This window comes from Lampetra fluviatilis, chromosome 3 (genome assembly GCF_964198595.1).
Source record: "Lampetra fluviatilis chromosome 3, kcLamFluv1.1, whole genome shotgun sequence".
Taxonomy (NCBI): domain Eukaryota; kingdom Metazoa; phylum Chordata; class Hyperoartia; order Petromyzontiformes; family Petromyzontidae; genus Lampetra; species Lampetra fluviatilis.
Window position 1 is genome coordinate 15,856,495 of NC_136277.1, and position 13,061 is coordinate 15,869,555.

A 13,061-nucleotide genomic window follows, 5' to 3' on the forward strand; every position below is an offset into this window, starting at 1 on the left:
TGTTGAGTCTGTGGTGCAGTGTTGAGTCTTTGGGCAGTGTTGAGTCTATGGTGCAGTGTTGAGTCTGTGGTGCAGTGTTGAGTCTGTGGGCAGTGTTGAGTCTGTGGTGCAGTGTTGAGTCTGTGGTGCAGTGTTGAGTCTTTGGGCAGTGTTGAGTCTGTGGTGTAGTGTTGAGTCTGTGGGCAGTGTTGAGTCTGTGGGCAGTGTTGAGTCTATGGTGCAGTGTTAAGTCTGTGGTGCAGTGTTGAGTCTTGTGCAGTGCTGAGTCTATGGTGCAGTGTTGAGTCTGTGGTGCAGTGTTGAGTCTATGGGCAGTGTTGAGTCTGTGGGCAGTGTTGAGTCTATGGTGCAGTGTTGAGTCTGTGGTGCAGTGTTGAGTCTTTGTGCAGTGCTGAGTCTATGGTGCAGTGTTGAGTCTATGGGCAGTGTTGAGTCTATGGTGCAGTGTTGAGTCTGTGGGCAGTGTTGAGTCTGTGGGCAGTGTTGAGTCTATGGGCAGTGTTGAGTCTATGGTGCAGTGCTGAGTCTGTGGGCAGTGTTGAGTCTATGGGCAGTGTTGAGTCTACGGGCAGTGTTGAGTCTATGGTGCAGTGTTGAGTCTGTGGGCAGTGTTGAGTCTGTGGGCAGTGTTGAGTCTGTGGGCAGTGTTGAGTCTATGGGCAGTGTTGAGTCTGTGGGCAGTGTTGAGTCTATGGGCAGTGTTGAGTCTTTGGGCAGTGTTGAGTCTATGGGCAGTGTTGAGTCTATGGTGCACTGTTGAGTCTATGGGCAGTGTTGAGTCTATGGTGCAGTGTTGAGTCTGTGGGCAGTGTTGAGTCTATGGGCAGTGTTGAGTCTATGGGCAGTGTTGAGTCTGTGGGCAGTATTGAGTCTATGCGCAGTGTTGAGTCTTTGGGCAGTGTTGAGTCTGTGGTGCAGTGTTGAGTCTGTGGTGCAGTGTTGAGTCTATGGGCAGTGTTGAGTCTGTGGGCAGTGCTGAGTCTATAGTGCTGTGTTGAGTCTTTGGGCAGTGTTGAGTCTGTAGTGCAGTGTTGAGTCTATGGTGCAGTGTTGAGTCTATGGGCAGTGTTGAGTCTGTGGGCAGTGTTGAGTCTGTGGTGCAGTGTTGAGTCTGTGGTGCAGTGTTGAGTCTTTGGGCAGTGTTGAGTCTATGGTGCAGTGTTGAGTCTGTGGTGCAGTGTTGAGTCTGTGGGCAGTGTTGAGTCTATGGGCAGTGTTGAGTCTGTGGGCAGTGCTGAGTCTATGGTGCTGTGTTGAGTCTATGGGCAGTGTTGAGTCTATGGTGCAGTGTTGAGTCTGTGGGCAGTGTTGAGTCTGTGGGCAGTGTTGAGTCTATGGGCAGTGTTGAGTCTATGGTGCAGTGCTGAGTCTGTGGGCAGTGTTGAGTCTATGGGCAGTGTTGAGTCTACGGGCAGTGTTGAGTCTATGGTGCAGTGTTGAGTCTGTGGGCAGTGTTGAGTCTGTGGGCAGTGTTGAGTCTGTGGGCAGTGTTGAGTCTATGGGCAGTGTTGAGTTTATGGGCAGTGTTGAGTCTGTGGTGCAGTGTTGAGTCTATGGGCAGTGTTGAGTCTGTGGTGCAGTGTTGAGTCTATGGGCAGTGTTGAGTCTATGGGCAGTGTTGAGTCTATGGGCAGTGTTGAGTCTGTGGTGCAGTGTTGAGTCTGTGGTGCAGTGTTGAGTCTATGGTGCAGTGTTGAGTCTGTGGTGCAGTGTTGAGTCTATGGTGCAGTGTTGAGTCTATGGTGCAGTGTTGAGTCTATGGTGCAGTGTTGAGTCTGTGGGCAGTGCTGGGTCTATGGGCAGTGCTGAGTCTATGGTGCAGTGCTGAGTCTATGGGCAGTGCTGAGTCTATGGTGCAGTGCTGAGTCTATGGGCAGTGCTGAGTCTATGGTGCAGTGCTGAGTCTATGGGCAGTGTTGAGTCTGTGGGCAGTGTTGAGTCTGTGGTGCAGTGGTGAGTCTATGGGCAGTGCTGAGTCTATGGGCAGTGTTGAGTCTATGGGCAGTGTTGAGTCTATGGGCAGTATGTACCGTATGTTGAACGTCTTTTGCACCGTACGTAGCCAGCCGCGCTAAACGGAGGTGCGGTGCAGGGGAAGGACGTCGAACTGAACGCAACACCGAGCAGTTCTAAAGAAACAAGTTCGTCAAGCTAGATGATGATGATGATTTGAAAGTGCACCGTAGCTCCCAGTGGCTTCCTCACGTCGGCAAGGAAGAGAGCCGCAGTGGCAGCGCGTCCGAGAGCGCCGCGCGGCGATGCGGTGACCGCCGCCTTTGTTCGACGTCCGAGCCAAGAAGCCGTTGCCCCCCCCCCCCCGCCCGCCCCCCACCCCCGCCCCCCCCAGGTGAACGGAATCGACTTGCGTTGCGCGACGCACGAGGAGGCGATCGCGGCGCTGCGCCGCACGCCGGCCACCGTGCGCCTCATCGTGTTCCGGGACGAGGCTCAGGACCCCCCCCCCTCGCGACGCGCCGGACGACGACGGCGGGGGGGGCGGCCCCCCCCACCGAGCGTACGTGGGGCCCCCCGGAGCCTCGGGTAATGCGGCGAGCAAAGCGGCGGTTCTACTTCACACGTGTGCATTCGTCAAAACATTTGAATAAAATAAAATTTTCTTTTTTTATAATGTCGTTATGGCCGTCGCGTCTCCAGACGCGGGATCCCCACCCACTCGACCACCCAGCCACTCACCCACCCACTCACCCACCAACCCACTCACTCACCCACCCACCCACTCACCCATCCACCCACTCACCTACCTACTCACTCGCCCAACCACTCACCCACCCACTCACCCACCCAGTCATCTAACCACCCACCCGCTTACCACACCGCAGCTCACAACAACGCACTCAGCCGTTCACTCCCCCACCCACCCACCCACTCACTCACTCACTCACCCACTCACCCAACCACCCACCGCTCACCACTCCTCAGCTCACCACACCACACTCCTGCATTCACTCACAACTCTTCCCCATCTGCTTCTTGCCCCCCACAGGCCGAGTACGAGCATGATCCGCCACGGCAGCCACCACAGCAGCTTCCACAGCAGCAGCTCCCGCTGCAGCAGCAGCAGCAGCAGCAGGGGGGGGGGGAGGTGGCAGACGAAGTGCAGGCCGGAGACGAGGCGCAGGAGGTGGCCGCAGCGGCACCCGCCTCACCGCCGCACCACGGAGACCCCTCCTGGGACGAGCGCAGGTCGGTGTCGCCCCCCCCCCCCACCACCCCAGCCTCGCCAGTGCTCGCCAGTGCTCGCCAGTGCTCGCCTGTGCTCGCCGTAGTGACGGCGACTGGGGGTTGGTTTGGTAGGAGGGGGTAGGGGGGGTGCGGTTGGTACGGCAGCCACGGTAGAGAAATGTTAACTACCTCGCCTGGTGTACAGGAGGTCGTGGATTCGATCCCAGCCCTGACGCCTGCTGCTGCTGTGTATTTGGAGTCTGCGTCTCTCTCTCTCTCTCTCCCCGTGGTGAGATGTTAACTACCTCGCCTGGTGTACAGGAGGTCGTGGGTTCGATCCCAGCCCTGACGCCTGCTGCTGTATATGTGGAGTCTGCGTGTCTCTCTCTCTCTCCCCATGGTGAGATGTTAACTACCTCACCGGGTGTACAGGAGGTCGTGAGTTCGATCCCAGCCCTGACGCCTGCTGCTGCTGTGTATTTGGAGTTTGCGTGTCTCTCTCTCTCCCCGTGGTGGTCGCGTGGATTTCTGTCCGGGTCCTCCGGTTTTTCCCCTCCACGTTAGGAATTGACGTCACGGCGTTTAGAGTACTCGGCCGCTGCCATACATTGCCGCGTGGTGATGATCGGCCACTTCGTTGAGCAATCGTTTGTGGCAAGGCTACACGGAGGGTCTTTGTCTGTGTGTGCGTGTGTGCCGTGCCGGCCTTCATAGCCGCGGCCACTCGCTCACGGAACTTTCCCCGACAGTCCATTAAGGCTACACGGGGGGTGGGGCTTTGTGTGTGCCGTGCCGCTGTTCGGTGGAGCGCAGGCCGGGCCAGTGCCGCACCGTGGTTCTTCACCGGGGCCCCGAGGGGCTCGGCTTCAGCATCGTGGGGGGCCGCGGGAGCCCCCACGGAGACCTGCCCATATACGTGCGCAGCATCTTCAGCAAGGTGAGTGTGTGTGCGAGTGTGTGTGTGCGGGTGTGTGTGTGCGGGTGTGTGTGTGCGAGTGTGCGGGTGTGTGTGTGCGAGTGTGCGAGTGTGTGTGTGTGCGAGTGTGTGTGTGCGAGTGTGTGTGTGCGAGTGTGCGAGTGTGTGTACGGGTGTGCGAGTGTGTGTGTGCGAGTGTGTGTGTGCGGATGTGCGAGTGGGTGTGCGAGTGTGTGTGTGCGGGTGTGCGAGTGTGTGTACGGGTGTTCGAGTGTGTGTGTGCGTGTGGCACAGTAGGGGGCACAGGTGATGCATTGGCGAGTCATCTCAGTCAGTCAACCCATGGCACTTGGGTCTGCCCCGTGACTTGCTGTCGGCACAAGCACCGTGGTGACATCACCGCCACTTAGTGGTGATTGTTGTGAGTGTGCGTGTGCCGTGCCGGCCTTCATAGGTGCTCGCTAACAGCACTTGCCCCAACAGTCTGTTCAGGCTATACGGGGGATCTTTGTCTTTGTGTGCATGTGTGCGCACTCACAACAATGAGAAAAGCGCGGGGCGGCCAAAGCACAGCAAGGTGACGCAGTAGGGGGCACAGGTGGTGCATCTGCCAAACATCTCAGTCAGTCAACCCCATGGCACCACCTGGGTCTGTCCCGTGACCTCCTGCCAGCGAGCCTTTGACACATCACGTGGCCTCACAGTGCACCTGGCCTGGCACAGGCGCCGTGGTGACGTCACAATCACGTCATGGCCAATGGCGGGTGTTGTCGTTTGTGTGTGTGTGTATGGGCGGAGCGGTGGTGTAGCGGTTCGCGCTACGCTGCGCTACGAACCTGGTGACCCGGGTTCGATTCCCGCTCACGGCCATCACCAGTGACGATTATCTGAGCCGGTCCTGGGTATCCCTCCCCTAGATCGACTCAGCCTGAAATGAGTAACCTGGAGACAAAGGCGGCCGGGCGTGGTGCTGGCCACCCACCCCCTCGTGTGCCGTGTCGGCCTTCATAGGTGCTCGCTAACAGCACTTGCCCCTGCAGTGTCTTTGTATACAGAGAGCGGTAGCGTAGCGGTTAGCGCGCTGCGCTACGACACCGGTGGCGACTATCCGAGCCGGTGCTGGGGCCTCCCCTCTAGGTCGACTCGGCCTCAAATGAGTACCCGGCGCGGTGTGTGTGTGTGTGCGCTAAACATCGCCGCTGGGGAAGACAAAGGCGGCCGGGCGGCGGTACGCGGCGTGAACCGTGAAAAAACACCGCGCGCTCCGCACATTCCGGGTGCCGAACCCAATGGCACAGCCAACAGCATCAGCTCTGCCTGCCTGCGTCAACGCCTGCCTGCGTCAACGCCTGCCTGCGGCAACGGCTCGCGGTACCACTTTACTTTGTTACAAAAAAAAAAAAATATCTCCCTTGACGGACGACGCCCCCCGGTGCCCTCGCCCCCCCCCCCCGCGCCCCCCCCCTCGCGCCCCCCCCCCCCCCCCCCCCCGCAGGGAGCGGCGGCTGAGGACGGGCGGCTCCAGCGGGGCGACCAGATCGTGGCGGTGAACGGGGAGGCGCTGGAGGGGCGCACGCACGAGGAGGCGGTGGCCGCCCTGAAGCGTGCGGCGGGCACCATCACGCTGAGCGTGCTGTCCTGACGGACGCGGCGGGAGGGGGGGTCCCGACGGCGGCGGCGCAAGAGGGAGGGAAAGACCGCGGCGAAATGTCACAAACAAAAAATGCGCGCGCAGATTTCGTTCGCTCTCGGGGACGCGCGGAGAGAGGGCGGGGGGGGGGGGGGCTTGAGAGTTCCCGGTGATTATCCCTGAGGAGGTCAGTCTCGACGCGGAGGCGGGAGGTCGACGTTATTCCCCGAACGTATTTTTCTTCGGCTGTACTTTCCTTTTTTTCTACTACTCGGTCGCTCCACGTCCAAAGAAACGCTGAGGTTACGTACAACGCTGCAGGCTGCATCGGGTGGGGAGCGGCGGGGCGGAGGTGGGGCTCCCATTCATTCATTGACGACACGCGTATGTACACGTGTGTTGAACTTGTTTCGCACCGTACGTAGCCAACCGTGCTAATTGGAGGAGCCGTGTTGAGTCTGTGGTGCAGTGCTGAGTCTATGGGCAGTGTTGAGTCTGTGGTGCAGTGTTGAGTCTGTGGGCAGTGTTGAGTCTGTGGTGCAGTGTTGAGTCTGTGGGCAGTGTTGAGTCTGTGGGCAGTGCTGAGTCTATGGGCAGTGTTGAGTGTGGGCAGTGCTGAGTCTATGGGCAGTGTTGAGTCTATGGGCAGTGTTGAGTCTGTGGTGCAGTGTTGAGTCTGTGGGCAGTGTTGAGTCTGTGGGCAGTGCTGAGTCTATGGGCAGTGTTGAGTCTGTGGGCAGTGCTGAGTCTATGGGCAGTGTTGAGTCTGTGGGCAGTGTTGAGTCTGTGGTGCAGTGTTGAGTCTGTGGGCAGTGCTGAGTCTATGGGCAGTGTTGAGTCTATGGGCAGTGCTGAGTCTGTGGACAGTGTTGAGTCTGTGGGCAGTGTTGAGTCTATGGGCAGTGTTGAGTCTATGGGCAGTGCTGAGTCTGTGGACAGTGTTGAGTTTGTGGGCAGTGCTGAGTCTATGGGCAGTGTTGAGTCTATGGTGCAGTGTTGAGTCTATGGTGCAGTGTTAAGTCTATGGGCAGTGTTGAGTCTATGGTGCAGTGTTGAGTCTATGGTGCAGTGTTGAGTCTATGGTGCAGTGTTGAGTCTATGGTGCAGTGTTGAGTCTATGGGCAGTGTTAAGTCTATGGGCAGTGTTGAGTCTATGGTGCAGTGTTGAGTCTATGGTGCAGTGTTGAGTCTATGGTGCAGTGTTGAGTCTATGGGCAGTGCTGAGTCTATGGTGCAGTGTTGAGTCTATGGGCAGTGTTGAGTCTATGGGCAGTGCTGAGTCTATGGGCAGTGTTGAGTCTATGGTGCAGTGCTGAGTCTATGGTGCAGTGCTGAGTCTATGGGCAATATGTACGTATGTTGAACTTCTTTCGCACCGTACGTAGCCAGCCATGATAATCGGAGGTGGCTTACGAATGTCGGCAAAGAGCGGCGTTCCGGACAGCGCATCTGAGAGCGCCACGCGGCGCGACGGCCAGAAGCCGCGACGGCGCTTTGCACCAGCTGCGGCGACGTATTTGTCGCTCGCCGTTGCGGAGGTGTGACGGTGTACACGCACCGCCGTGTCCCCGTGTCCCTGTGTGTACACTCACCGCTGTATACCTGTGTGTACACTCACCACGTGTCCCCGTGTTCACATATTCCCGTGTCCCCATTGTCCCCATTGTCCCCATTGTGTCCGCGTGTAGAGATTTGCAGTGTTCCTCATGAATGCAGTGCCGTGTCGTGTGTTCGTGTCGAGTCGTTAGTGCAGCGTCGCGCGTTCGAGTCGTGCGATCGTGTCGTGTGTCGTGCGTTCGAGTCACGCGTTGGTGTGTCGTGCGTTCGTGTCACGTGTTCGTGTCGTGCGTTCGCGTCACGCGATCGTGCGTTCGCTCCGTGTGTCGTGCGTTCGTGTCGTGCGTTCGCTTCGTGTGTCGTGCGTTCGCTTCGTGTGTCGTGCGTTCGAGTCGTGCGTTCGTGTCACGCGTCGCGTAGGCAGTGCGATCCATCGGCGGGAACAACGCGAGGCAAGTAAAGGTTAAGTCGAGTTTAATACTCCCCATGGATTTTCGCTTCGTTGTTGTGGTGAGTGGGTTGGTGACTGGGTGAGTGTGTTGTAACCTGCAGTGTGTGGGTGGATTGGTGAGTGGATGGGTGGGTGGGTTGGTGAACGAGTGGGTTGGTGACTAGGTGGGTGGGTGAGTGTGTTGTTGTTGTGACCTACAGTGTCGTGAGTGGATGGGTTGGCGAGTGAATGGATGAGTGGGCGAGTGGATGCGTTGGTGAGTGAGTAGATGATTTAGTGAGCAAGCGGATGAGCGAGCGGGTGAGCGAGCGGGTGAGCGAGCGGGTGAGCGAGCGGGTGAGCGAGCGGTGTGAGCGAGCGGGGTGAGCGAGCGGGTGAGCGAGCGGGGTGAGCGAGCGGGTGAGCGAGCGGGTGAGCGAGCGGGTGAGCGAGCGGGGTGAGCGAGCGGGTGAGCGAGCGGGTGAGCGAGCGGGTGAGCGAGCGTGCGTTGATGGCACACTTGAACTCGCGCTCGTTTGCGAGCCGACGGTTCGCTGTTTGGATTGTCAAGACCTCCTCTGGTGGTGTGCGCCACAGCCCGCCGCCACGTTGGCCACTCTCAGCCACTCTCGACATTCCCAGCTCAGCATTTTATTTTATTGTTTTTGCGCAGTGCAGAGGCACACCCGGTGACCCGCTCCCTTCCGCCCCCGCCAGGTCAAGAAGCCAACAGTCTTACATCGTCCACGACAAAAAAAACCACAACCACAACAACAACAACCGCCTCGACCGCGCAAGCGGGCGGACAAGCGCACGACGCCCACGTGTGCCCGCCCCCTTGGGCAAGGTTGCCGACACGAAACGACGGTGGGTTCACTGTTGACGTGACAAGCCCCTGACTGATTGGCTGTGTCGGGTGGCGGCGGGTTTAACGACACACACATTTATATTTACTTGATCCGACCCAACAAAAAAAACACCTATTATGGATAATATTGGTCGCGAAAGCCCTACTACTACTACGACGTGTTAAAACAACAACAACAGCCGGTCCAAAGAATTCGGTGGTGGTGGGGGATGGTGGTGGTGGGGGGTAGTGGTGGGGGATGGTGGTGGGGGATGGTGGTGGGGGGCGGTGGTGGTGGGGGGTAGTGGTGGGGGATGGTGGTGGGGGGCAGTGGTGGTGGGGGATGGTGGTGGTGGGGGGCGGTGGGGGATGGTGGTGGGGGATGGTGGTGGGGGGTTGTGGTGACGGATGGTGGTGGTGGGGGATGGTGGTGGGGGATGGTGGTGGGGGCCGGTGGGGGATGGTGGTGGGGGGTTGTGGTGACGGATGGTGGTGGTGGGGGATGGTGGTGGGGGATGGTGGTGGAGGGTTGTGGTGGGCGGTGGTGGTGGGGGATGGTGGTGGTGGGGGATGGTGGTGGGGGCCGGTGGGGGATGGTGGTGGGGGGTTGTGGTGACGGATGGTGGTGGTGGGGGATGGTGGTGGGGGATGGTGGTGGAGGGTTGTGGTGGGCGGTGGTGGTGGGGGATGGTGGTGGTGGGGGATGGTGGTGGGGGGCGGTGGGGGATGGTGGTGGGGGGTTGTGTTGACGGATGGTGGTGGGGGGTTGTGGTGGGCGGTGGTGGTGGGGGATGGTGGTGGTGGGGGGTTGTGGTGGGCGGTGGTGGTGGGGGATGGTGGTGGTGGGGGGTGGTGGTGGGGGGTGGTGGTGGGGGATGGTGGTGGGAGGTGGTGGTGGGGGGCGGTGGTGGTGGGGGGCGGTGGTGGGGGGTTGTGGTGGGGGGCGGTGGTGGTGGGGGATGGTGGTGGGGGGTTGTGGTGGGGGGTTGTGGTTGTGGTGGGGGGCGGTGGTGGTGGGGGGTGGCGGCGGGTGCTACTGCAGGATGCCTGCGGCCAAGCGCATCTCGGTGTAGGAGAGCTGGCGGTCGTGGTTGAGGTCGAAGCCGAGGAAGCGCTCCCGCGTGGGGGCTCCGTCGCCCAGCTGGCGGCGGACGTCGTCGTAGGTGACGAGGCCGTCGCGGTCCCCGTCGCAGCGGTACAGGAACCACTGCAGGTCTGTTGCCGGCGGAGACGGAGAGAGACGGAGAGGCACGCAGAGACGCATAGACTCACACAGAGACGCATAGACTCACACAGAGACCCATAGACTCACACAGAGACCCACACTCACACAGACACACAGACTCACATAGAGACATAGACTCACACAGAGACACATAGACTCACACAGAGACGCATAGACTCACACAGAGACACAGACTCACATAGAGAGACACAGACTCACACAGAGATGCATAGACTCACAGAGACACACAGACTCACATAGAGATGCATAGACTCACACAGAGACACACAGACTCACATAGAGACACAGACTCACACAGAGATGCATAGACTCACACAGAGACACAGACTCACATAGAGACACAGACTCACATAGAGACACAGACTCACACAGAGATATAGACTCACATAGAGACACAGACTCACATAGAGACACAGACTCACACAGAGATGCATAGACTCACACAGAGACACACAGACTCACATAGAGACACAGACTCACATAGAGACACAGACTCACATAGAGACGCATAGACTCACATAGAGACACACAGAGACACAGACTCACACAGAGACACAGACTCACACAGAGACACAGACTCACATAGAGACACAGACTCACACAGAGACACAGACTCACACAGAGACACATAGACTCACATAGAGACACAGACTCACATAGAGACACAGACTCACACAGAGACACATAGACTCACACAGAGACACAGACTCACATAGAGACGCATAGACTCACACAGAGACACAGACTCAAACAGAGACGCATAGACTCATACAGAGACACAGACTCACACAGAGAGACACATACTCACACAGAGACACACAGACTCACACAGAGACACATAGACTCACGTAGAGACAGATAGACTCACACAGAGACTCACACAGAGACTCACACAGAGACCCACAGACTCACACAGACACAGACTCACATAGACCCATAGACTCACATAGAGACACAGACTCACACAGAGATGCATAGACTCACACAGAGACACAGACTCACACAGAGACGCATAGACTCACACAGAGACACAGACTCACACAGAGACGCATAGACTCACACAGAGACACAGACTCACATAGAGATGCATAGACTCACATAGAGACACAGACTCACACAGAGACGCATAGACTCACATAGAGACACAGACTCACACAGAGATGCATAGACTCACACAGAGACACAGACTCACACAGAGACGCATAGACTCACACAGAGACACAGACTCACACAGAGACGCATAGACTCACACAGAGACACACAGACTCACACAGAGATGCATAGACTCACACAGAGACACAGACTCACATAGAGACACAGACTCACATAGAGACCCATAGACTCACACAGAGACCTACAGACTCACACAGAGACACATAGAGACCCATAGACTCGCATATAGACCCATAGACTCACACAGAGACCCACAGACTCACACAGATACCTATAGACTCACACAGAGACACAGACTCACACAGAGACACATAGACTCACATAGAGACCCACAGACTCACACAGAGACACAGACTCACATAGAGACACACAGACTCACATAGAGACACAGACTCACATAGAGACACAGACTCACATAGAGACGCATAGACTCACATAGAGACACACAGAGACACAGACTCACACAGAGACACAGACTCACACAGAGACACAGACTCACATAGAGACACAGACTCACACAGAGACACAGACACTCACATAGAGACACAGACTCACATAGAGACACAGACTCACACAGAGACACATAGACTCACACAGAGACACAGACTCACATAGAGACGCATAGACTCACACAGAGACACAGACTCAAACAGAGACGCATAGACTCATACAGAGACACAGACTCACACAGAGAGACACATACTCACACAGAGACACACAGACTCACACAGAGACACATAGACTCACGTAGAGACAGATAGACTCACACAGAGACTCACACAGAGACTCACACAGAGACCCACAGACTCACACAGACACAGACTCACATAGACCCATAGACTCACATAGAGACACAGACTCACACAGAGATGCATAGACTCACACAGAGACACAGACTCACACAGAGACGCATAGACTCACACAGAGACACAGACTCACACAGAGACGCATAGACTCACACAGAGACACAGACTCACATAGAGATGCATAGACTCACATAGAGACACAGACTCACACAGAGACGCATAGACTCACATAGAGACACAGACTCACACAGAGATGCATAGACTCACACAGAGACACAGACTCACACAGAGACGCATAGACTCACACAGAGACACAGACTCACACAGAGACGCATAGACTCACACAGAGACACACAGACTCACACAGAGATGCATAGACTCACACAGAGACACAGACTCACATAGAGACACAGACTCACATAGAGACCCATAGACTCACACAGAGACCTACAGACTCACACAGAGACACATAGAGACCCATAGACTCGCATATAGACCCATAGACTCACACAGAGACCCACAGACTCACACAGATACCTATAGACTCACACAGAGACACAGACTCACACAGAGACACATAGACTCACATAGAGACCCACAGACTCACACAGAGACACAGACTCACATAGAGACACACAGACTCACACAGAGACCCACAGACTCACACAGAGACACATAGACTCACACAGAGACACATAGACTCACACAGAGACACAGACTCACATAGAGACCCACAGACTCACACAGAGACACATACTCACACAGAGACGCATAGACTCACACAGAGACCCACAGACTCACGCAGATACCTATAGACTCACACAGAGACACAGACACACAGAGACACATAGACTCACATAGAGACCCACAGACTCACACAGAGACACAGACTCACATAGAGACACACAGACTCACACAGAGACCCACAGACTCACACATAGACACATAGACTCACACAGAGACACATAGACTCACACAGAGACACAGACTCACACAGAGACCCGTAGACTCACACAGAGACCCACAGACTCACACAGAGACCCACAGACTCACACAGAGACCCACAGACTCACACAGAGACCCACAGACTCACACAGAGACCCACAGACTCACACAGAGACCCACAGACTCACACAGAGACCAATAGACTCACACAGAGACACATAGACTCACACAGAGACACATAGACTCACACAGAGACACAGACTCACATAGAGATGCATAGACTCACACAGAGACACAGACTCACATAGAGACACACAGACTCACACAG

At 56.7% G+C, this 13,061-nt stretch overlaps 2 protein-coding genes across 2 annotated transcripts in view; one reads left to right on the forward strand and one right to left on the reverse strand.

Annotated features, from left to right (window-relative positions):
- The window catches only part of LOC144953299 (multiple PDZ domain protein-like), a 66,490-nt gene extending 58,719 nt beyond the window's left edge, over nucleotides 1–7,771 (forward strand). The window contains 6 exon segments of the mRNA XM_078883872.1: nucleotides 2,348–2,455; nucleotides 2,457–2,498; nucleotides 2,500–2,541; nucleotides 3,005–3,204; nucleotides 3,997–4,120; nucleotides 5,595–7,771. Of these exon segments, the coding sequence (XP_078739998.1) occupies nucleotides 2,348–2,455; nucleotides 2,457–2,498; nucleotides 2,500–2,541; nucleotides 3,005–3,204; nucleotides 3,997–4,120; nucleotides 5,595–5,741 (663 nt within the window). The 3' untranslated portion in view covers nucleotides 5,742–7,771.
- Nucleotides 7,772–9,549: 1,778 nt separating this feature from the next.
- LOC144949977 (uncharacterized) overlaps nucleotides 9,550–13,061 on the reverse strand; it is a 31,766-nt gene continuing 28,254 nt past the window's right edge. Inside the window, exon 9 of the mRNA XM_078879970.1 lies at nucleotides 9,550–9,778. Within this exon, the coding sequence (XP_078736096.1) occupies nucleotides 9,597–9,778 (182 nt within the window). The 3' untranslated portion in view covers nucleotides 9,550–9,596. The remainder of the gene's footprint in view (nucleotides 9,779–13,061) is intronic.